This window comes from Terrapene carolina, unplaced genomic scaffold (assembly GCF_002925995.2).
Source record: "Terrapene carolina triunguis isolate 2854851 unplaced genomic scaffold, T_m_triunguis-2.0 Scaffold33392, whole genome shotgun sequence".
NCBI lineage: Eukaryota > Metazoa > Chordata > Testudines > Emydidae > Terrapene > Terrapene triunguis.
The window spans coordinates 1,010,748-1,034,943 of NW_020697743.1; the positions used below are offsets into that span (position 1 = coordinate 1,010,748).

Here is a 24,196-nt window from a genome sequence, read left to right on the forward strand (position 1 = left end):
GACCAGACTGGAAATGATTTAGTGCCGTCTGCACTAGCGCGTAAATTATTGCCAACACCAATGCAGCCGCACCCATTGCTGACAACAGGAACAGAATAAGGAGCAAGCGGACCCCATATTTGTGGGCCTGATCCTGAGACTTTTAATCAGCAAAACGCTCATAGACGTCATTTGAAGTTTGGCCTGAGTCAGGAGATGGGAATCCAGAGAAGGCATGAACATCATGCGGCCCTTCGTCTGAGCTTTAGTGATGAAAAGCACTGTAGAAGAGCAAGGTATCATTACTACTACTACGAGGATGGGTACTTAACAGTATAAGCCTAGTGTAAAATAAGAATTAAGTTAACAGGATAAAACATCTATTGCAGTTTTGTTTCTTCCAGTTTGCTAATACAAATCCAAATTCAACCTTCTTCCCTGCCCAGTGGCATAACCTTCCTCTGTCCTTATTATTTCATTCTTTATTGTATTTATCTATGGTAGTGCTCAAGGATCCCTGTTGGGATCAGGGTCCTAATGTGCTAGGACACAGCAGAAGACAGGATCCTTGCTTTGAAAAGCTTAAAATCTGTTCCTTTGATAAACAGATTCATCTCTACAGCAATCAGTTTAGAAAAAACCTCTTCAGACACCCAAAATGTACCTGTATTGAAAGAAAATAAATCTTGTGCAATGCATCTGGACAAAGATGCATCCATTTGTATTTAACACTGCTTATCTTGTATAGTATGTTCTGTATGAAATTCCAAAACACTTTACAAGGTTAAAAAATACAACTAATATGTAAGTGCATTGTGTTAATATCCTTATTGTTACTTAACGCTACAGATAATAGTGAGCAGAGGTTGAGAGAACTTTAAAAAGCTTGGCAAGTGAGAAATGAGATTTCAGTGCAACTGAAAACCTAATAGGGGTTGAAGAGGTACAGGAAGACTGTTCTAGATGAATGCAGCTGCAGATCAGAATGCTCTTGAATTTAGATTGCAAAAAGATACAACTGGGAGGCCTGCATTAGAGAGAGAGAGACCAGGTCTGAGGGTAGGTCTACACTTACCCGGTAGTTCGGCGGCGAGCGATCGAACTTCTGAGTTCGACTTATCGCATCTTGTCTGGACGCGATAAGTTGAACCAGGAAGTGCTCGCCGTCGACTGCGGTACTCCAGCTAGACGAGAGGAGTACCGCGGAGTCGACGGGGGAGCCTGCCTGCCACGTGTGGACCGAGGTAAGTTCGAACTAAGGTACTTCGAACTTCAGCTACGTTATTCACGTAGCTGAAGTTGCGTACCTTAGTTCGAATTAGGGGGTTAGTGTAGACCTGGCCTTAGAAGCAGGCTGGAGCAAGCTCATGAAGTGCTTTAGAAACAAACAGAAGAAAGCATAAATAGAACTTAATTTAAATGTGTCAACATGACTTGATTTAGCATGAAGGTAAAAGGTAGATAAATTAATAGAGCACTGAGAATGGAGTGGGTAGGTAGGAGAAAAGCAGATGGCCAGGAATTTAACCCTGTGGGACTCCATAGGAGGACCACCAGAATCATGTTCTAAGGAAACCAGAGAAGCCTGTGTAGCTATGCCGGCCTGACACAATGAAGTCCCGCACAGTGTCAAAAGCTGCATTGAGGTCAAGGAGAATGAGGAAGAAGGAAAAGCTGGCTGTGGCTGCATGGGAGAAAGAAGTTCCTCATTCAACCAAAGTGGAATTCACACTGCATTTTTCCAAGCATTATGATGTGTGTGCCATGTGCCTGAAGAGATGAGAGGAGGCTACTTATATCTACCCCCCTGCTTGTCGTTTTTTGGTCTACCTCTTTTCCATTTCTCAGATACGTTTAACCATAACTGCTGCCTTGAACAAAGCTGTGTTTAAAAAAATAATAAATAAAAGCATGAACTTGAAGAAAAACTATTAAAGAAATACCAAAGTCCATAGAATTTCCATAGGCCCTGCAATATACATGATTGTTGAAGGCAAGGATGTAAAATTCTTGTCCAACACCATGTCATTAATTGGAAGAATTTGGTATGGCTCCCCAATAAGTGTCTCAGGAATGAACAATGAGCAGTCCATTTGTACTAGAGCTGACTTTTTAAAAACTCCACAGATTTTCTCTAATAATTTTTTTTTAAATTTTATACAATGATACTTCTCCGAGGACACATTTTTTCTTTCATTATACTTTTTCATAAGTTTCTGCCCCCTACACCCCTGAAGTCATGTAGAGACTCTCCATGTTCCATAGGAAAGCAATTACCAGTCTGATAGATCAGTGGTTTTGGTGTTCTATTGCTTATCACATTTTTGCCCTTTAGGTGCCAACCTGGATTCACTGGAGCAAGATGTACTGACACTCTGCCCATGAAAATCCAAAACCCAGAAAGTATGTTAAAATAATCTGAACTTTGCTTTCTCCCCAACTACAGCAACACAATCACTATTACTTGGTGTTTTCACAGTTCAGCTGGAATTGGCATCCTTTGATTCTGATTATAGCTTGATTCTCTTAATCTTTAATCTGTACACCATGGCATTATCAGCATCAAAAATGTTACTAGTTTGTTTGACTTTTTTTTTAACTGGATCCTTTTCATCCTCTGCAGAATTTTGTTGTTGTTGTTTCACTCTGCCAACTTTCTTGGTTGGTGAAATGCTGTAAATTGTTATCCTACAGGAATATGTAGACTGAGATGAATGTTGTACAGATTTCATTTCCTAGCTGCCTTGCAAACACTACTTTACAAAAGCGATTTGGAAATTTGGAATGGTGAATTTCTTGCATCCTGAAATATACTGTGATCTGGATTGGTTTGGGGCTTCTGCAAAGCAAGTGGGCTGCTCTCAACATCTTGAGCCATTTTGACACGCTAAACCAAGATTCAGTTTCTGAAGGTGAACTCACCAAGTCAAATCAGTTCACACTGAAGGAGCTTCTTTCTTAGTGTATATTCACCTCTTCTCTTTTCTCTGTTTTCTCTACCATTTTTTTGTTTTTCCTCTCAGGTGCCCAAATGAATTTACTGGTGATCGCTGCCAAAACTACGTAATGGCCAGCTTCTACAGTACGTCCACTTCCTTTCTGTCTCTGCCTCAATACGAGCATGCTCAGTCAGTGCTGCTTTTTTGTCGCTGCATCTTTCCTCAGATTTTTTTTTTTTTTACCTGTAACTAGATTTATTGCCTTAGGCCTAATATTGATTGCCTCTGCCTGTTGCATGAAAATGATAACAAAAGCAATTGCAGTACTCGGTTGGATTTGTTGGCATTGATGTTTGGGCATTTGAGACGTAGGAGCATTCTGAAATTAATATTGAATGATGTCCTACGGAGTTGTAGCTGACAAGAAGTACAAAGATACATTTAAAAGTCTCACTTTTTATTTTTTAAAAGAAATAAATCCCAGCACTAAAACAGCAATCGCTTTATAAAATCTTTATAAAGATAGTAACCTTCTGAATAAAAGGGATATACATAAATTGCCTTGGAAAATAAAAGGTAAAGGCACTTTACATGCTCCAGGTGTATCAAATGAACACACTCAAACAGGAGTGAGGGCTTTTTTCCCTTTATTATTCACACATTTTACATTTCAGTAGGAAGAAAATTACATGAAGAAAGAGAAGGGGGGAAGGGGACATAAATGATGCTGCTTGACGTTTCTTATTTATGGGGGACAGGTGGAAAAGATCAAATATTTCAGAGTCAGATTAAATGGCTGAAGAAATGTCTCCTTTGGACACTGTAGGATTGGGGCCTTAGAGACATAGTTTCATAAGCTTCCTCTTGGAGGGTCTTGTTAACTATTAATTATTATTTAATAGTGAGAAAGTGCAAAGTATGTTGCATATTTATTTTGTGCCTTCAGATATAACCAAGTCAGATGTAAAATAGAGGGAAATTGCCTGGGGTTTACATTTTTAATGCACATTCACTATTCATAATTAATTTTTGCTGGCGTCCCACTGCATTATGATGTAAAGGCAGTTCTATATGAACTATTTTTGATGGATCACTCACTAGCATTGAAAGAGTTCAGAGACTGCATGATTGCTCAGTTTAGATTTCCATTAGTACACAGGCTAAAAAGCTGTTAGCACACACTGGACATTTTGGAGCCCTAATAGAGACATAGGTCTTCTCTTACATCAGTGGACAAAGAATGTACGTACATCATTCATATTGTCTATCGTGGGAGTTACCCTGGCAAATCCCCAGGACAATGGCAGACGATTCAACTGCATAGCATTCTAGTATTTATTTTATACTGCGTTTTTAAAGGTTGATTAGTGTGAGTTATTTTTAAAATGCCTCTTATATGTATCAACCAAAAAGCTAAAATACCTTTCTAGGCTGTGCAGTGCTTTTGTTACCTGAGTATCAGATTTGTAATTATGAATATGAATTTATTATTTTGAAAGCCAAATGTTCTGTGCTTTTAACAAGTGTTAGAACATTTATTTAAATAAAAGTAGCGCAAAGGCTAAATCACACTTTTCCCAAATTAATTCAAATGGAGACTCAGACATGAACCACAAATTCATTTTTTCCACCCAGAAAACTATATATTTAGGGTTTTTTCTCATTTGTTTTTAATTTTTCTACCTATGCTTGGGATTTTTAAACAAGTCTTTGGGTGCCCAGGCCATGATTTTCAAAAGCACCTAACATCCAGATCCTCAAAACTCCCTGGGGGGATTAGGCACCTACGGATATGGTACGTCTACACTGCAAAAAAAAAACCAGAGGCCGCGAGTCTCAGAGCTCAGGTCAACTGACTCAGGCTTGTGGGTCTTGTGCTCCAGAGCTGAAAATAGCAATGTTTCCTTCCCACTCGGGCTGGAGCTCTGAAATCCGGCAAATAGGGAGGGTCTCTGAGCCCTGAGCACAAACATCTACACTGCAATTTTTAGCCCCCACAGCACGACCCCAAGTTAATTCACCCGGACTCTGAGACTCACTGTTGTGGGGCTTTTTTGCTGTGCAGACATACTCCGAGGGACTGAGGAGCACAAGCCTTTTAGAAGTCAATGGAACACCTGTCTTTAAATCACTGAGGTATTTTTGACAACCCCATTGAAATTCAGTGGGTGTAGAGCACCTATCTACCTACCTTGGACTACTTTGAAAATCCAGCCTATTCTATTTTATTCTAGCATTTTCTATATACAATAGATCTGAAGCATAAAGTGGCATTTCTTAAGATGCTACAAATCTTAAAATGACACTTCTGGAAGGAGTCCAGGGAGAGCACATTTCAATGTAACCAGAAAAATCAATAAAGAAGCATTTCTATGACTTTTGTTTTACAGCCAAGCATAGGTCAAGCCATACAATTAAAAAGAGAACGTTGCCTGATCCGAAGAATCATTCTAACATTATATCTGGGCTGAAAGGCAAGAGCTTATGCTCTACCCCACATACTGAGCAATTGATTTAATTAAGTTTAGTCAGGTAAGCTCATAGAGCAAATCAGATGTTAAACAAAGCAAGCACCAATAGAAAAAGAAAAAAAAATGGGAGCTAGATTGCACCATCCAGTTTCATGCATAACTCCTCATTGATTTCAAGAGGCACGTTTGCTTTGAAGCGGATGGTTCAACGTGGCTCCATACAAAGACCCTTGGATTAGCTATTAAAATCCTAATGTCATTTTTCTGTCGTTAATATTCAGCTTAAAGAGTGGGATATTTAAAAGCATTGGCCTCGTTCTGCTGCTGCTGCAGTCAGTGGGAGTTCGACAGTCAGTGGGAGCAGAGCGAAGCCAATGCTGAGTGCTTTTGAAAATCCCATCCTAAGTGTACACCGCATACCCCAATGAGAGGTTGTGTAGGTAAGGAGCCCTGGATTTGACCCAGCATATGCAGGTGTTCAAACAAAAATATATCTCTGTAAGAATATTGTACTCCTCATACTGCGCTGAGGTATTTTTCATAGGTATCTTAGTTAAGGCAACTTCCCTCATATAAATAGTTTTTCCTTCCTTTAAGTAGAGGGGAAAACATTATAGAAGCATTTTACACCACAGAGATTGGCAAGGTCATTCGCTTCCAGCTTCATGAGCATGTTCTATCGTGGTTAAAGGGCCTTGCACTGCAACATGACAATTGACAGGTTTCCTGTATTGCAATATTTACCATCAGGATTGCAAGTGGGCAAAATTTCCTACCATCGTGAGGGAAGGGGAATAAGATGCACAATTTGTTATAAAACTGACAGTTAATGACTGTTGCATGTGTACTATCTCCCAGATATGGTTCAAGCAGAGACTGGCTGTTTTTTCTAAAAGATCTGCTCTAGGGATTAGTTTGGAGAAGTTCTGTGGCCAGGAGATCAGAGTAGATGATCACATTGGTCCCTTCTGGACTTGGAATCTATGAACCTGTGAAAAATCTGGGGGTCCCTACAGTATCCTTTAATTGAGTCTCTAGCGGCAAAACCCAAGTACAATCTACTCTCTTCTTCTGCCATGCCAGGTGGGGAGGGGGGTCATTTCTGGAGGTCAGGAGAAGGTCTGAGGGGAACATGTGCAGAACTAGTGTACATATTTTCCCCAGGGATTCAGGTTACATCCACAGTGCCCAGTCAGCATGGAACAGGTAGCTCTAGAGCATAAGCACAGGTAAGCATCTTCTCCTTTTATCCTGTCCCTGGTGGCCTGAGGACCCCATGCCAGGCTGTCAGTTTAATTGTGAGTCTCTCAGTAGATTGTATGGTACGTCTGCGTGGGGGGGTATATATGATTTGTGTGTATGTGTACATATACACACACTCACATAAAATGCATTAGAGTGGCAGAAGGGACTAAATGTGGGAAAGAAACCTGTATTCCTGAAGGCAAGACCTGCAATTCACATCACTTATTAAATTTGGTCAATTTTAGCCTTACCAGGCTTGGTGATCATTTTTTTTCATGGTTGAATAATTTATCGTGAAAATTATGAGACTCTTCTGTCATGTAACCTTGAGATTTGTCTGGCCAATAAATTACAGGGGACGATGGGCAAGGTTTGATTAAGTTCTGACATACTCTAGTGACAGCTCCAGCTCTCACTGGAATTGCTGATGGCTGTACAGTAACTCCCTCCCTTTTCAGTTTTTAAACATAAATTATATTTTAGGTTTTAAATTTACAGTTGGCAGATTTACTCTAAGCTCATACAAAATTCCAAAATAGATCCCTGGCTACAGATGTATTAGACGTTTCCAGGTAAAATTTTCAAAAGTGGTTAGGTTATGTAGGCGCCTAAGTCCTACAGACATTTCATGGTACTCAGGCTCCTAAGCGATTTAGGCGCATTTGAAAATTTTATCCTTCTCCTCCTCCCAAGATTAAAGTCAAAGGCCGCATTTTTTTTTCAATCTAAATTGCCTAACCAGTGCTCTGGAGAGTATAAAACTATATGTCGTTTATATGATGGGGAGGATCACTCAAAAATGAACATTTATTGTCTTCTCAAGTTTAAATTAGACTTGGGTAACATTTTCAAAAATGCCTTAAGAACATACATTTTCAAAAGCAATTTAGGAGTTTAAGTCCCATTGAGAGGCTACTAAGTGCCTATGGCCCAGATTTTTAAAGGTATTTAGGCACCTAACTCCCATGGGAGCTAGAGTCCATGGGAGCTAGACACTTAAATACCTATAATAATCTGGCCCTAAGTCACTTTTGAAAATGAGTTTTACCCTCCTAAGTCACTTTTGAAAATTTTACCCTTAAACAATGCGTTTTAAAGTTTGCCCAACATGAAATCACATCCACAATGGTACTTAATTATTTAAAATAATCTTTGTGTTTCTTTTTAAAACACATGGGCAGAAATTCTACAGGAAGCATATTGCATATGGCGAATATGAGACAACAACATGAAATGGGAATGGATACAATGTAATAAACGCTTTATTAAATTAAAAGTTTTGGGGTGCTCTGCTTTCTTTTAATCAAAACAAGAGAATGGAACTCTGAATAGCAAAGATAAATTAGAGTCTTATGCCGTCTAGGATCAGAATGAGCGCTGCATGTTTCCTCAGCATGGTTTCTTTTTAGGGCTTATGGTCAGAGTATGTTCCTGTTTTAAGGACCAATTTCCACTGAATTATTTGAAAAAGAAGCTGCATGATATGAATGACTTCTGTTCAAATTAAATTAGAGCCAGACTAGCAGTCTTACCTAAAAAATAACATAAATACGGTAATATATATGCATGAGCATGTCACTAATTTTATTGAAGATTCAACCAAGCTTTCTATGCAACTAATGTGTATTGTTAGCAGTGTTCACCTAGGCATGTAGTACCAGCTCCTAAGAAAGAAATCTGGATGGATTCCAATTTAGTTAACCCTTAAAATGTTACTGATAGGCAAGGAAAGAATTGTGCACTTTACTCTCCCCAACCTGGGTAAGCTAATTGAATATCTACTTCCGTAGAAAATTAGGGTCAGGTTCTAAATTTCATAATAAACAAAAACATAGGAAGCGAAAGCTAATCTGGTTTAAGTGTCACCCAATGGGAAGATAAATCTATATTTGTTGGATTTGGATGGATAACTTTGTTATGCAACCCAGTTAGCCAAAGCACAGAGTAGTGAAATCGTGAACCCATTGAAGTCCATTGGAATTTTGCCATTGATGTCAATGGAGCTAGGATTTTATCCAGCATTTTTTAGTTCTACAAAGGGAAGTGGGCTCTATCCAGAAGAAAACAATCTCCTCCACCCATGGAAATTACATGGGTCTCCCAGAATACGCAGCCATGGGAAAATCTGCATTCCCCACTGGTGCTGGCTGTGGAATGCCAGATTAGACCATTGATTTTATCAGAGTGACAGCTCCCCCACCCCCACACACAAACATCCTGCTGCAAGACTGGGTTTTTCCTTTGGACGCATGGCCGGCCATCAAGGGAGGATTCTGCAGGGGCTGCATGGCCTAAGAACAATGGGTCAGATCCTCAGCTAGTGTAAATGGGTGTGGAACGCCATTGCAGTCACTGGAGCTGTGCTGATTCAAGGCATCTGAGAAGCTGACGAGGGCCCGTTCTGCTGCAGATATCTGTTCCCATGAAACAAAACAGTAATGGCCAGGATGAAGTTGCCCCTAAATAACAAGAATGGTAGAGTCTCCCACCAGAATCACCGTTTTCAGAAACCAGGGGTAAGCACCCCCTAAATCCTGTCTCCGGCAGGGGTAATTCAGCTCGATGTAAGGACTCCATAGACTATAATTGTCAGTTATTAAAAATAAACTATTTCAAGCGTCAGCCGCTAGCCACATTTCCATTACCTCTCAGTAAGATCTTTAAGGGTTAACTGCTGTGTTCACTGCATTGTGCGAGTGCAAATGCCATATTCCCATTCTGGTGTGTAACACCTTTAAAACAACCGTTATTGACACACGAGCTTACAGACGCTTATCTGAGCACTGCCCCATTAACCACACGCCACTCGTCCTGTTTCAATGTGCAGACACAGAACAGCCGTAATATTCATGTGTAATTTGTTTTTGAGTATGGTGTATTGCTCTTTTCTGAAACTTTTTCCCTTTTCTTTCTTTTTTGTCAACTTTCTGCATTGGCAGAGCATCTTGGGATTGAATTTATGGGTATGAACCAATCATTCCTTTTAGCCTGCAGATTTTAGAGCCTGAGAGATTAAAACCTTTTTTCCCTCCTCCTTCAATTTCTAACCAATTTCTTTATGCTTTAGAAGGGATCATACAGCTATAACAATAACCTTTGTTGACATCCTAGTTGTGCTTAACTCACTAGAATGTTAATTAACATAGGATACTTTAAATCTCCAGACTTCATATGCATTAGCCTTGAAGTCGCCATACTGGACTTTTCTGCCAGATGGCTTTGAACACTTGTTACATTAGCATTAGTTATGATCTTTTGGTGTGGCTGGGTTTTGGAAACGCCCACTGAATTAATTAAGCAAAGTGGCTAATAGACTGTCTTTAAAAAAAGACAAGAAGATAATGTAGCCACTTAAATTCTGCAACAAAATAAGCAATATTGAGCTCAGTTTTCCAAGTAAAATTGAGTGACTAAATCCATATTTAGGTGCCTAAATCAGCACTTAATTGCCTGCAATAGGTATTTAGATACTTGAGAAAGAGTTTACAAGATACTCAAGTTTACAAAATGGGCTCAGTCTATCCAATAATAAATCCAAACTATGCAAGGGCAAAAGCACTGACAATAGGTACCGTTTTCACTACAGTGCAGTAAATATAAGGATTAGAGCCTGATCTTACCAACCGTTTAAATGAGTAGTCCTTGCTCATATGACTAATGTTTTGCAGGAGGTGAAACATTTCTTGAACTGGCTGAATTATTAAAATGAAGCTAAATTTGATTTAATTCATTATAATTTGGAATTTCCTAAAGTTCTTTACAAAATATGAACTATACAAATTGTTTTTTTCATTATTTGCAAAAGAGAATTAATTTTGATTACTATTAAAATTGCCTGGATTAAATATAATTAATTCATAGCCACGGAAATAGTGTGTGGAGTGCTCACCATTATAAATTTGAAGAAAAAAAATCAAAGCAAAATATTCTGCAAGGGCCGGATTTTTAAAAGGTATTTAGGTGCCTAACTCTCATTGGTACTTAAATACCTTTACAAGACTGGCACTAGTACTGTGCTGTAGTAGAAGAAACTCTATTACTAAAATAATGTCTGGTGAATTATTTGCTAAAATCCCACGCAGACTCACTTGCAGACTTTAGCTCATATACAAACCTCTATAAGGAAAGAGCTTTTTAAAGCACTTCAGACTTCTACTTGAGATATGAGTCTTTCTTTGAAATTTTCACAAATGGCTGTTACAGCCCAAACTTAAATTAAATCCATATACATTAGTAATTATGAGTAGTTTAGGGCAATTTGTAATTAATGACATACACATATTTCACTATTATGATTTAAGGGTAATGGTGATTTACATTATCCTAGCATTCTTGAGGAAGAACTAACAAACCTATAAAGGATTTTTTAACTGTCAGTAGGAAAAAACATCTGTAAATTCACATTGCACATATATTTATCTAAGGACTTTTCCCAAGGCTGTTTTGAACGTCTTCCACGTTATTTTAAAAAAACACTTCAACACTGTAGTTGTTGTTCTACAAAATATTATTAAATGAATCTGTAAATGTTATACCAATCAAACTGATGAATTTGAAAGACAGGTCAATGTCTCACTGTCACTCCATTCAAGTCAGTGGAGCTACACCAGTTTAACCAGCTGAGGATCTGGCCTGTGTTTGGTAAATCTTCACATGTGTTATTGACCAAGAAAGATCTCTGTTGTCCCATGCCCTCTCTCTGAGTGTGACGCTGAGCACTGGCTTGAATAAGCATGGATCGTGGTTCAGAACATTCACAACTGGTTCATGCAGCTTGTTTTCCCAGCTCTACCTATGCCATTCTGCAGGCTGGCATTGGGGAAACAGGCTTGTGACCTGACCCTTCCCACCCACCCCCTTGGGTGCAGAGACTACAGTTGTGATGGGCCGCTGCTAGTGGGTAGGAAGTCTTTGTGACCTGCATTGCTGTGAAGAGCCAAGCACTGTCTCTCTCTTCCCTTCTGCAGTATTTCATTTGCCTGCCTCTCACGCCATACTCCATTTAAATTATGTCAAGAGAAGCAGGTTACACAGATCACAACGGCTGCAGAATGCAAAGCCTGGAGTGTTAAGAGTTTGCTCTCATAAAGCTCACATGGGAGAGTTTAGCATGGCCTGTAATATCCAGGACGACATGTGCAGCACTAACATTTCTATACAAACACACACACTCTATCCAATATGCAAACCATGCGCTGGCTCTGGGAGCTGCCAGTTGAACTTCTCTGCGCCCCTGGAGGCCTTTGTGCCGTAGGGGGACTCACTGCTCAGGAGGGGGTAGGTGGCATTCTAAGGATAGGGCAGCACCCCAAGGGGGTTGGTGTTTTGGGGTATAAATTGTGCTTCAAGTTCCATAGGGGTCCCACTAGCAATGGATTCATGAACTCAGTGAATTCCCCAGCTGCCCTGGCAATGGCCTCTCTCCAGTTGATTGCATGCCCTCTTAGCGGAGGTGACTGCAGGCACAAGGAGCAGCCACAGTCCCCTTCCTTCCCTGGCACATATCAGTGCCGTGACGTGTAACATTCTCAAAAGCTGGCTGAATCTAGCCCAGGGATTGCACTGCTCTCTTCCCATGGCTGAGCCCACAGGAGGAGAAAATCTCCCCCTCATAGTGCTTGCCCCACATGCTGCCCTCAAGTGGGAGGAGGGTTGCGGCCTCAGGAGAGGCTGGAGTGCAGCCTGGAGACTGCTCAGAGGCAAAACTGTTTCCCAACCATACTGGTCCCAGGGCATCTGGAGAGGGCACTGGCCCCATCTGTGCTGCTGCCTGGAAGCTCAGCTCACTGGGCTGGACTCCCTTGTTGTAGCTGCAGGCTGTGGCCAAGGTGGATAGAAACCAATCCTGGCCCACCATGTCCTCCCGGCTGCAGGCCATGTGTAGAGTATGTGCTCCTGGTTCTCCTAGCTCATGCTTCTTGACAGCAATGGGGCTCATTGGGGCCTGCCAATAAACGTCTGGGTGGGAATCATGGCAAGGCTTAGCCGTATCGGTCTCAGGATAGGAGAGAGACAAGGTGGGGGAGGTAATATCCTGGACCAGCTTCTGTTGGTGAGAGAGACGAGCTACACAGAGCTCTTCCTCAGGCCTGGGAAGGGTACTCAGAGCGCCACAGCTAACTACACGATCAAACCGGTCATTTACCACGAGTAGTTAGCACATATTCTAAGGGACTATTCCCGGTGAAGTGGCCCAGATCAGAAGGGAAATTAGTTCTCTAGGCAAGAACGCTGTCACTAAACTAAAGGAGCAGCTCTGCTATGAGTGCCCTGGCCATCATACCCGCTTCTGCTGCAGTCCTTCAGTCTCCTCCACGTTTAAATTTGGGCCTGGTTCTCATTTACCCTTTACACCACTCAGAATCAGGCTCGTAGAACTTGTCTTGTAGTACCCACAACGCATTGTGCTCCACACCCATGAGGAGGCGGTGGACTGTCAGTGCAAAATTCTCTTCATAAACACACACAAACCACCGTGTCCATTTACATGTTGCACATGACAAGACACCACATGACCACCACTGGACACACCAATGTACCTATAACAAGCCTAAACGTCTCTAACACTGTTAGCAAAGCTATCACAGTGCAGAATTTAGTTTCCATTAAATCAGTGTCAATCTGGTGTAACCTCAGTGACGCCTTTGGAGTGAATAGGATTTACACTGATATAACCCTGAGCAGGACTTTTCCAGAGTTATTTAGAATAAAATATATGCTAATGTCTGATAACATGAAACCAGACTTCCAGTTCAAGTCATTTTGAATTTACATTTAATATACTGTATTTAACACCGTTCTCCTGTATGTTGGTTTATTGTGCCCTCACAATACACCATTTGCTTGGCTAACCAATAAGTACTTTCATGGAAGCCTCTAACTAGCCTAGGCTAGGAGTTATGCTGTATGAGAAATCCCTTCGGACTCTGCTTAAACCTTTTTTTCAAGCATTTCTTCACTCTGTTTTTTCTAGTATCAAGCATGCTGTGCCAGGCCTGCAGTTGACTCCTCAACTTATAACCTTGTCTTTCCCTGTATTTCATCTTCTGTCTTTTCCTGTCTGTCAATTTGTTTTGGGCTTCTTTTTCCCCCTTTTGACTTCCTGTTCTTGGATTTTGAGTTCTTTAATAAATTTTGCAGCATTCTAGTTTTACCACACTGACTTCTTCTTCCCCTCTGTTAATACTCAGTGCTATTAATTTTGTCTGACGGTGTTCATGATCTCTTTACCGGTGTTTTGATTTACAATGAGGTTGGCTTGCAGGAAGTGTTCATTTCATGATAAGGTGCATTGTATCATAGAAACTAAGATACTATTTTTTATTTTGGGAAAACCTCCATTCACACTGAAACTTGCACTCCATGGTTACCTTACACAATTAGTTTCTGCAAGAGTGGCAGGCCTTAAAGGACACACAATATCTGAGCAGCTTTTGTGTACACCCTTGCATAGCCACTGCCATTCTGCGGTGGGCAGTACATACACAGATACAGGGTTATGCCTCAACAATCAACCACAACATTTCTTAAATTACTTAAACAGGTTCTCAGGAAATGATTATTTATTTATAGGTAATACAAATCTAGGATTGCTACCTAGATGTCAACTAAATTCTCTGAAGTCCCTTTTCCATTTCTAAATAGTAGCCTAACTGGCCCACCATATGTTATGAGTATGATGTATCTTTATTACCAGGAAGTTCAGTCTCTCAACCAAAACTCCTGAATTGGCCCTTTCACAACGTGAAGAATCAGGACCTTCATGGAGAGGTAAGGCCAATCCCCACATCCAATCTCACATCCCCTGATGCCTCACTTTCCCCCTTTACTCAGATCATATGACATAGAAAGCCACGTGGATCTACTGCCAATCACTATAACATTTAGCCTAGAAATAGACACCAACGCACACATGTTGATTCCTAAAGCCTTTCTGACAACCCTCACCTTCTTTCCGAGAGCCTCAGTACCATCAGCTAATTTAAAACTATGCCAAGCCACCTCTATAGGCCACTCAGAGGTATAACTCTTCCAGGGACAACCAGTTCCCAATGGCGGGAAATTTCTTCCAAATTCCTTCACTGGGTACCAGAGGCAGCTCACGGCATACCAAAGCATGTTGCTAATCCTTTGCTTTAGCCATGTCATAACCAAAGGATATGCTGGGGGAGTTCTTCACTGTCTCACGCTGCCTGCAACTCTGTTGACATTGGTGGGTTTGCAAGGGACATAAGTCAGTGAAGCATTTAGCTCCTGGGTTTAAAGAGACACTAAGGGAGACCAGCATTGCCACAAACCTGTATGAAGGGATCAGAGGGCAGGTCAGTGTCAGGTCAACAGTAAGTTGCTGTGCCTAGCAGTGACTTTCCATGCCCCTAGGTTACTCCTGTGAGGTCAGCGGCAGACTGACAGATCAAGGGCACACCAATTAGAACTGCCCCCTAGGAAACAGGCCAGCAGATTTCAAATCCCATATCCATTCCACCAGGGCTCACTGCATTTCTTTTTGTTTGTAAATCTCTCTTATGGCTGTTTCCCCGTTGATGTCAAGATGATGCTTTGCCAGGTTTAAGGCCAAGTTCCTACTAGCGTCACATCACTGTTAGGGCCACTTTTCTCGATTGCTGTGGGGAATTTTGACTAATTCCGGGGCCAAATTTTTTAAAAAGCCCAACCTTGGTGACCATTTCAGTCCCAAAGAGAGGGAAACAGGCCAGATTCACAATGTCGTGTCTTGAGTCAACCCTCAGTTGGGCCCAGATCCGCTCAGTGGGAGTTAGGCACTTAAATGACTATGAGGATCTGGGCCTATGTGTCTCCAGTTGAAAGTTCTAAGCATAACATTTCCCTGCTGCAACATACAATTGATGCTTTCGCCAAGTGTGACCGATGACGGAATGTGAAGGCTGAGCCAATCCAAACATGGCTAGTGCTAATGATTTCTTTAGCGTGGTGAAATATCTGCGAATGAGATCAGTGAAGTAGAACAGGTTTTCTTCAGCGGGCAAGGCTACTCTCTAGCTAGGATCATTCCTGTAATACAAATCTGGATATGTAAGTAATCACACAGTGTTTCTTTGATACAGTGCACCACTAATAATTGCTACTGCCATATTTTGGGGAGATGGGCTCAACTGCTGAGCATTATTAGGGACCTCTGACCATTTGTCTCATTTTCATTGGTGATACAAATTCAAGCCAACCTCATGTTACGAATGTCAAAAGATACTCTGAAATTTCTCCTGTAAAGACCACTGAGATATAAATTTGATTTGGGGAGGGGGTGTTGGGGGAAGGGGCGACATTGAATGTTAAAACAAAATAAGAGAAGAAGAAACAAGCTAAATTTGTTATCTGGGACTTGGAAATAACCTTTATTCCAGCTGTCTTTGCAAGAGCAAAACATCCAAAGCATTTTCAAATCACATTATTACCTTAGTGCATTGTGTTTTTATTTTCAGCAAATGCTGATATTTTGTCAATTTTAAAAGTCATATTTTGGATATTGTTTTAGTTAACAATATAGGTATCTTTTTTTATTTTACTTGTTATGTTTTTTGGCACCCACTAGCCGCTGATATTGTGTTAAGAGATTAAGTTCTGATCCTGCAGTAGAGTTTTGCCCAAAGTGCGCGGTGATCATGGGTTTGTGTTACTGTGTGATCCTGTGTGGTGGTATGTAGCATGTCCACTGTCATCTGCTTGAATCGTCAGCCTGCATCTTGTAATCTTCTCTGTTTTTGTCCCTTTCTAGAAGCAGAGGAACTATACCAGAAAAGGGTCTTGACCATAACTGGCATCTGCATTGCCCTCCTTGTAGTTGGCATCATGTGTGTTGTGGCCTACTGCAAAACCAAGTAAACTTTTCTCTTCCTTTTTATCTCTGTGATTATCCCTAAGGGCTTTATACCGCAAACCCGCACAGCTGAACGGAATGCGTACTGCCCATGAGTAGTCCCATTGGACAGTTGTGGGTGATAGTCAGTGCCTGATTGAAACCTGCCAGAGGCTTGCACTGTTGATTCACACCATTCCTATGTGATGGCCATGTATGTAAGCATGATGATTTCATCATGCAAAGTCAATCTGTGTTTATCTAAATTCGAATGTAAGTGACAAAACTGGAATTAAATACTGGCAGATACAAATCTCACTCAATAGCAGGTGAAAGTATAATACTAATTTTATTGTGATATTAGAAGTACAATTATATATAATTGTATTTCTAATATCACACCTTGGATGATATCAAAGGGCTTTGCAAACATTAATTTATTAACTAATCCTCCCAATTAGAATGTGAGTCAAACTAACTTTACTGATCTGTTCATTCCTTTTTTGTCACATGTTCATAATTCCCATGGGAATCATGATGGGACAACAGACCCCAGCTTTATAATAATGTGGGTTTTGGGAACTAGAAGTAAAAAGATCAGACTAGTTTGTACGTATTTGAGGACAAGATCAGTGGCAGTAGGAACTTGGAAATCCAAAAAACTAAAGGATTGAATTTGACATTGTTGTAAATATAGACATGTGCTGTTAAATTCTGTAATGTCTCTGTAAATTATGAGGCTAATGTAAAAAATGTAGGAGCAAGGCCCAGTGAAAGTCAATAGGACTTGTGCTGTCAAATTCTTTTGCTGCTTTTATAAAACTCTTCTAATTGTACCTACCAAACACCAAAATAAAGTATTGTACATCTACCACATTTGCACAAAGCAGATGTTCCATTAGATTTACTGTTCTAGGACTTGATCCAAAGCTCACTGAAACCAGTGGGGTTTGGATCAGGCTTCTAACCTACAACTTTTTAAATATACACATCCTAAAGTACCTCTCTAGGATTCACCTAAAGCAGGCTGGAATCCAAACCAGCCCTTGATAATCTGGAGGGGCAGGAGATATCGGGAATTGCTGTCAGCGGCCTGTGAAATATTTTTAAAGCACTTTATGCGTGTGAAAAGGGGTCTGATAGGTTAAACCCTCAAAATATGGCATTTGGGAGATGTGCTCCCTCCTCCCCCCTCCTATCTTTAGGAAAACCCCGCGTGGGTTTGAAAAGAATACGTAAAAAAAAAGAAAGATTTAGAAATGCGTGGGCATCTTTGCAAATGACACTGCTGATGGAGTGTGAAGATGACATCTAACAGTGAATCTTTAATTCCAAAGTGTTGTATCTGCACAGCAATTAAATTAATGAAGAGACGTCGCAGAACGAAGGATGTGCACATTAGGATTCCCATTACTCTTTCCTCTCAGCTTTCTTTTGCAATTTCTTTTTAGTTAATGTCCTTTAAATGCAAGAAGAATGACACATTTGCATTATTACTGAAAGTGAAAAGTAGCATAGACTCATAGGGACATATTCCCACATGGTGCAAATTGGCAGAATTCCATTGACTTCAGTGGAGCTATGCCATTTATACCAGCTAAGAATCTGACCCATAAATTATGAATCTAAGCCTGTTTAGGACCCACCTACACTACAAATACAGCTGAGTCAGGGATCCTAGTTACCACACAGCTATCCACTAATATGGTTCCAGGTTCTAGCGTAGATGTGACCTGAATCATGTTCCCTAACTTGCCTTAAGTCTTGTGCATTGGAACTGTGTAGTAATCATATCTCCTGACTCTGCTGTATTTGTAGTGCACCCAGGCGACTCTGCTGTATTTGTAGTGCACCCAGGCAATCTATGCCACATCTTGGCCTCACTGGTGCAGGAGGAGTGGAAATCAATGGTTTTCAACCTGTGGTCCGCGGTCCCCTATGTCTAAGATTTCCAAAGGGGTCTGCACGTCCGTTGGAAATTTTTTAGGGGTCCGCAAATGACAAAAAGGTTGAAAACCACTGCACTAAATTATAACAAAAACTAAAATGTGCCTCCAGTAATTCATGCAAAAATTATAAAATGCACCGTATTGAGTCATTCGTTCTTTGCATTCAAGCTTCCTTGAGCTTTTAAGAAGCTTCAGCTTCTTGTTTTCCTTTTTTGGCAAGCCTGGAATATCCTCCCTTGAGTTCTGAAAAGGGTTGAAAATAACATGGTTATATCCTGCAGTCTCTTATCCTGCTAAAATAGCTACACTTCTGAAGACAGCTTTGGGTCCTATAGGTACTATAGGCAAGACCCTATATACTCTGCAGTAAACTGGACCTGAATTTTACACTCGATTCCCTGGGTTCTGCAGCACTATTGCGGAAATTCTGCAGTACCTTCAAACAAATCTGGAGGATATTTTTAAATTAAGTATGAAATTGAATAACATAGTTGTAATACTGTAGTCCTGATACATTTTATACTGCAGTTTCAGTCTTTGGTGTGCTATAGATTTTGGTACTGGCAGCTTGTTTTAAGCCCATACAAGGGTTCATAGAAGGTTTAGCAGCTGAGCAGGGGACATCGAGGTTGTGGTCTAAGAAGAGGAGTCCGAGGCATTTTGAGATTGTGGCAGAAACACAATAGTTGGGTGTTTTTGTCAAAATAGCAGTGAACCTATTAACAGTGTTGACATCAATGTGACAGTCACATAGGTTTCAGAGTTAACATGCCATTTACATGAATGAGGCAGTTCACAGAGCTGTCAAGGTGTCTGCACACTTCGGCCAACCTCACTTCATCAGTTAATATTTTCAAGATTTCCTCTGCAACCATAAAGACACTAAATATATTTTTACATGAAAGCTTGAATTGTAGAGCACAGTTCTGTGGTAGGGGGGAAAATTCCATGGCAAATTCTGTAGATGCACTGTCACAGAACACGCAGTATGAAACATTGGGCTACCTCCTGTCTTGACTGAGAAAAGTCATCATAGTAACACATTGCTAGCTGCAAGGCTGGCAGAAGAGGTACAGGCCTGGAGGACTCCTGGTGAGCAGCCCCTGCAAGATGCATGTGGCTACTCTTCTGAGCAGGGTGGTATTTGCACAGGATCTGCTGCTGCTGCCAGTGCAAAGCATTAGCTGTTGTTTGTAACATAGGTGCTCCCTGATTCGGATCCTAGACCCAGAGGACCAATGTGTTACAGATGAATCATTTCCAGCATGTCCATCCAGCCCATGCTATTAAGTACATAAGCAGTCTGCATGATACCAGATTGCATTTACATGCACAAGCAAAGGCAGAAGCATGTCCGCTGTGTTTTGTGCTTTGATTGTGTAGTGATGAGGAATGGCAGCTCAGTACAGTAGAAGGAAACCAAGCTATATATAAGTCAGTGGACTGTCAGATCCAGAATGTCACCTAGAATCATAGAATATCAGGGTTGGAAGGGACCTCAGGAGGTCATCTAGTCCAACCCCCTGCTCAAAGCAGGACCAATTCCCAACTAATTCCCAACCTAGTCAATCTGATCTTCAGAGGAGAACTGCTTCTGAAATGGAGTAAGTTTTGGAAGTGGATCTCCTCCTCTCCCACCTTTCCCTGGCTTCTGCAACTCCCTTCACTCCCACACACACGTTCCACAGCTCTGCCAGTGCTTATAACCCTGGTATTAGGAATTGCTCAGAGACCCTCCACAATGGGCAAGGGTTGACAATAAAGTGGTTCTATCATGCTGGATGGTGCAGCTGTCTTTCTTTTGTCTAATAAAACCATTTCCCTCTTTCACACACAGGAAGCAACGGAAAAAGTTGCATGATCGTCTTAGGCAGAGCCTGCGCTCTGAGCAGAACAACATGGTGAACATGGCCAATGGGCCCCACCATCCCAATCCACCGCCCGAAAACGTCCAGCTAGTAAATGTAGGTAGCCACTGCATTTATCTGAGGGCTTTTCAACTGCTAGCTGCTAAAAATTAATGATCAGGGTTTCCAGGAATTGGGATTTCTCCACCAAGAAATGATTAGAAACTTTTCAAGGAATGATTCTAATGTACAGTAAATTCAGAGCATTTTCATGTACAGCCATTTCAGAAGAACATTGGATATCAGTCACTAGATTGCTCTGGATCGGAGGCTGAGATGTTAGAATACCAGCCTTAGCAGAAGAAACTCAGAGCTCATAGCCACAGTACTTTGAGGAAGCATGTCTTTGGAGATGTTTCTCTACAAATAATGTATCAAGTGGATATTTAATCTTGCTAGTGTGGACTAGCCTAATTGCCAGTTGGTAGATCGCGATGCTTTTTGTTTTGTAGTCACCAGGTTACGAACAAACCCATTTTCTTGTTCTTCAAGCCACCAAAGGCTGGTGAATGTTGCAGGGGTAATGCTCACCCAGGGGCCAAAATGAATATCTGAACAAAATGTGTGTGTGCAGATGTGCTGTATGTTCCCCTGTGTAAACCTGAGATACCTCTGTTTCTTCAGCAGTATGTATCTAAAAATGTAATATCCAGTGAACACGTCATTGAGAGAGAGACAGAGACGTCGTTTTCCACAAGTCACTACACCTCGACAACGCATCACTCCACCACTGTCACCCAGACGCCCAGCCATAGGTACCAGAATGAGAAAACAAACCTCCCTGCCTAAGGAGAAACTGGTGTTGGATGTCAGTTCTGCCACCATTGCCTAAAGCAGATGCATAAAAATGCACTGGTCATGGGGTTTTAATCTAAAGATGTATGGTACCTGACATCCTGTCACCGAAACTAATTATCTTCCTGGGAGCTTACCAAGAGCCCTAATGATTGTGTGGAGTTCCATTACTGGTACTGTGAATTTTAATATACACAAATTGTTGAATTGGGGAGATACTGTGTGTTGTTGGAGATACTGTGAGATCACGTAGTATGGCTCTGGCTCGGGTTCTCAAACTTCATTGCAGCGTGACTCCCCCCCCCCCTTCTGATAACAAAAATTACTACACAACCCCAGGAGGGAGGACCAAAGCCTGAGCCCAACCGAGCCCTGCTGCCCCAGCACAAGGGGACCTGTAGCCTGACCCCCACCGCCCAGGCTGAAGCCAAAGCCTGAACCCCACCACTCACGGTCCCCAGCAAGTCCAACACCAGCCCTAGTGACCCCATTAAAACAGGTCCCTCTGGGGTCCCAATCCAGAGTTTGAGAAGCCCTGCTAATGACTGGAAAACTCTTTTCCACCCCTAACTTAACCACCCACTGATAGTCACAAAAATAAAACCATCTTGTCATTTGTAGGATGGCAGAATTCACACCAACTAGGGTCTTCGATTGCCATAAACCGGTATGGAGTTTAACAGGCATATCCCGAGCTGCATGTAGCCCTTGCTCTCCCATTGTTAAACTTCAGTTAGTTTGCTTTCTCCCGTTCTGAATTTAAAATAAAAGCACTTTCTCTCCTCTTTTCCCCCTCCCCTCCATCAGTTGGAGTAACGGTCGGACGGACAGCATTATCTCGGAAAGCCACTCGGTGCTTGTGAGTTCTTCCGTAGAGACCAGCAGGCACGCGAGCCCAGCAGGACCCAGAGGACGCCTCAGCGGCATAGGAGGTCCACGAGATTGCAACAGCTTCCTGAAGCATGCAAGAGAGACCCCTGACTCCTACCGAGATTCGCCTCACAGCGAAAGGTACTACAAGAAATTCATTTTGCTCCCTCTAACTGCCAGGGCAAGGTGGGCTTGAAGAGATTCAGAGTGAGTCCTCGTGCCTGAGGACCAGAGAGAAAATTCTGTTTCTTTAGGAAATGCTCCTCCTCCTTCATAAATGTGCCTAGCAGTGCCCCATTAATCTCTCAAATACGTTTCTTCCCTTCCTTCCTCCTCTGGTCCTGGCTCATGGCTACTGGGCAGTAGCTCACATATGGACATTTGCCAGAGGTTTCCACTGCATATGAAGCTAGGAAAGGAGATCAAAGGGGAACCTTTTGCTTAGTTCTGTTTCTCGGTTGCTTCCTGCATCCAAGTAAGGCAGCCTATGGAGTTTATCAGAGACAAAAGAGGAAGATAAAGAGGATTGATTGATCCGCTGGGGGAGAGATTTTTCAAAAGCACCTATGGACCTTAGGAGCACAAGCCCCTTTGTCTTTCAGTGGGATTTCTGCTCCTACACCCTTTAAGTGCTTTTGAAAATCCCCTCTCCCCCCCGCAGGTGTGTTTGCAAGTAAAAGCAAGACTAGAACTGAAACTGGGTAGGATGACTGACACTACTGGAGCGTCAGTACAGATAGCAGCAGCCTATGTGCACAGGAGAGAAACAGGCAAAAGGGAAAAATGAACGGATATTTACAATACCTGGGAAGTGCTGTCGTTCTTGTTGTTATTATGGAAGCACAGGAGAGCCCCACTCAGGATCTTTTGTGAGGCACTGCACAGTACAAACATGTACAGAGACAGGGTCCCTGCCTCCAGGAGCTTACAATTGGAAAGGACAAGTGGCATATGAAGGAGTGGGGGAGGGGCATACTGTCAAATACAAACCATTTCTTTATACATTGTTGTGTTTGCAACTTTTAAAAATAATTATAAATACAATAAGGTAGCACCAGTTATCCCCGTCTGCCCTTTAAGCCCTCATTGATGGCCCTAACTTAACGCTGAGTGTGATCATAGAGTTCTGTGGGTTAGGATATAAGAAAAATGAGAACAAAACGTTCCTAGACCAACTCTCTGAGTGTTGTGAATTCACAGGGGGGTTTTAACTGCCTGTCTGTGGTAGCAGCTAAGCGTAATCACAGAAGTTCTTGAGTTGTGCAGGAGACACTTTCATGATTTAAAAAGTAGCATGTGCAAATGACAGCAGAAGGCAAATATCTTGCATTGGTTCTTACAGATATTGAGGAGCTGGTTAAGATAGAGAAGCTTGAATAATAGGCATGAGCTCTATGAATGTAGCATGTAGGAATGCAAAACAGAGCTAATGCTGTGTCATTACTAGCTGGCGAATTATTGTGAAAAAACTGCCTGTAATTTTACTCTGGAATTTAGCTTTCAAGAAATGCAGCGTCTAGCAACTCCCAAATCAGGTAAACAGCTATGGCCCTGATCCAGCAGAGCACATAAGCACATGCTTAACTTTAATCATGTGAGTAATCCTGTTAATATTGATGGGCTCAATCGAGTATAAAGTTAAGCATGTTGTGATGGGTTCAACTTACTGCTGTGGTGCCTCCTGCTGGCCGTCCTGGGAATTAGCTTGGGGTTGCCAGTGCACCCTCCTCAGGTGGGGTCTTGCCCGTCGTCACTCCTGTCTCCGCATCCAGGACCCGCGCCGCTCCCTGACCACATCGTCCTCTTCCAGTCGGTTCTTTCCTCCCTTCCGGGGGACCGACAGCCCTCAATCCAACCTGCCTCAGTGGCAGACTGCAGTCCATGTACTGGCCACTTCGCTAAGTGGCCAGTGGAAGAAAGAGGGAGGAGCCTGGGCCTGCCCGCTGACCCAGGGACCCTATAGCTGGCAGCCACGTACTGCCCCTGCTCCAACTCCGCCATCTCCTTCCCTGGGATGCTTCCCCACAGCCCCAGCACCTCCTCTGCCCTTGTATCAGGGCCTCAGTCTGGCAGCCGTCACCCTGGAGCTTCTCCTACTCTGCTGTCCCTGCCCAGCACTGCTCTGTCCATGCTGCTCCAGCCTTCTAAGCAGCCAGTCTTCCTCCCTCAAACTCCAGGGAGTGACTGCCCCCTCCTCTGCTCAGCA

At 42.1% G+C, this 24,196-nt stretch overlaps 1 protein-coding gene across 2 annotated transcripts in view; it reads left to right on the forward strand.

Annotated features, from left to right (window-relative positions):
• The window catches only part of LOC112114288 (pro-neuregulin-1, membrane-bound isoform), a 128,293-nt gene that overhangs the window by 98,734 nt on the left and 5,363 nt on the right, over positions 1 to 24,196 (forward strand). The window contains exons 3-8 of one of the 2 annotated variants that reach the window (XM_024210935.2): positions 3,003 to 3,061; positions 9,574 to 9,597; positions 16,389 to 16,491; positions 20,256 to 20,382; positions 20,950 to 21,080; positions 21,928 to 22,131. In XM_024210935.2, coding sequence (XP_024066703.1) covers positions 3,003 to 3,061; positions 9,574 to 9,597; positions 16,389 to 16,491; positions 20,256 to 20,382; positions 20,950 to 21,080; positions 21,928 to 22,131 — 648 coding nt within the window. The remainder of the gene's footprint in view (positions 1 to 3,002; positions 3,062 to 9,573; positions 9,598 to 16,388; positions 16,492 to 20,255; positions 20,383 to 20,949; positions 21,081 to 21,927; positions 22,132 to 24,196) is intronic. The other variant, XM_024210936.2, reaches the window with a different exon arrangement.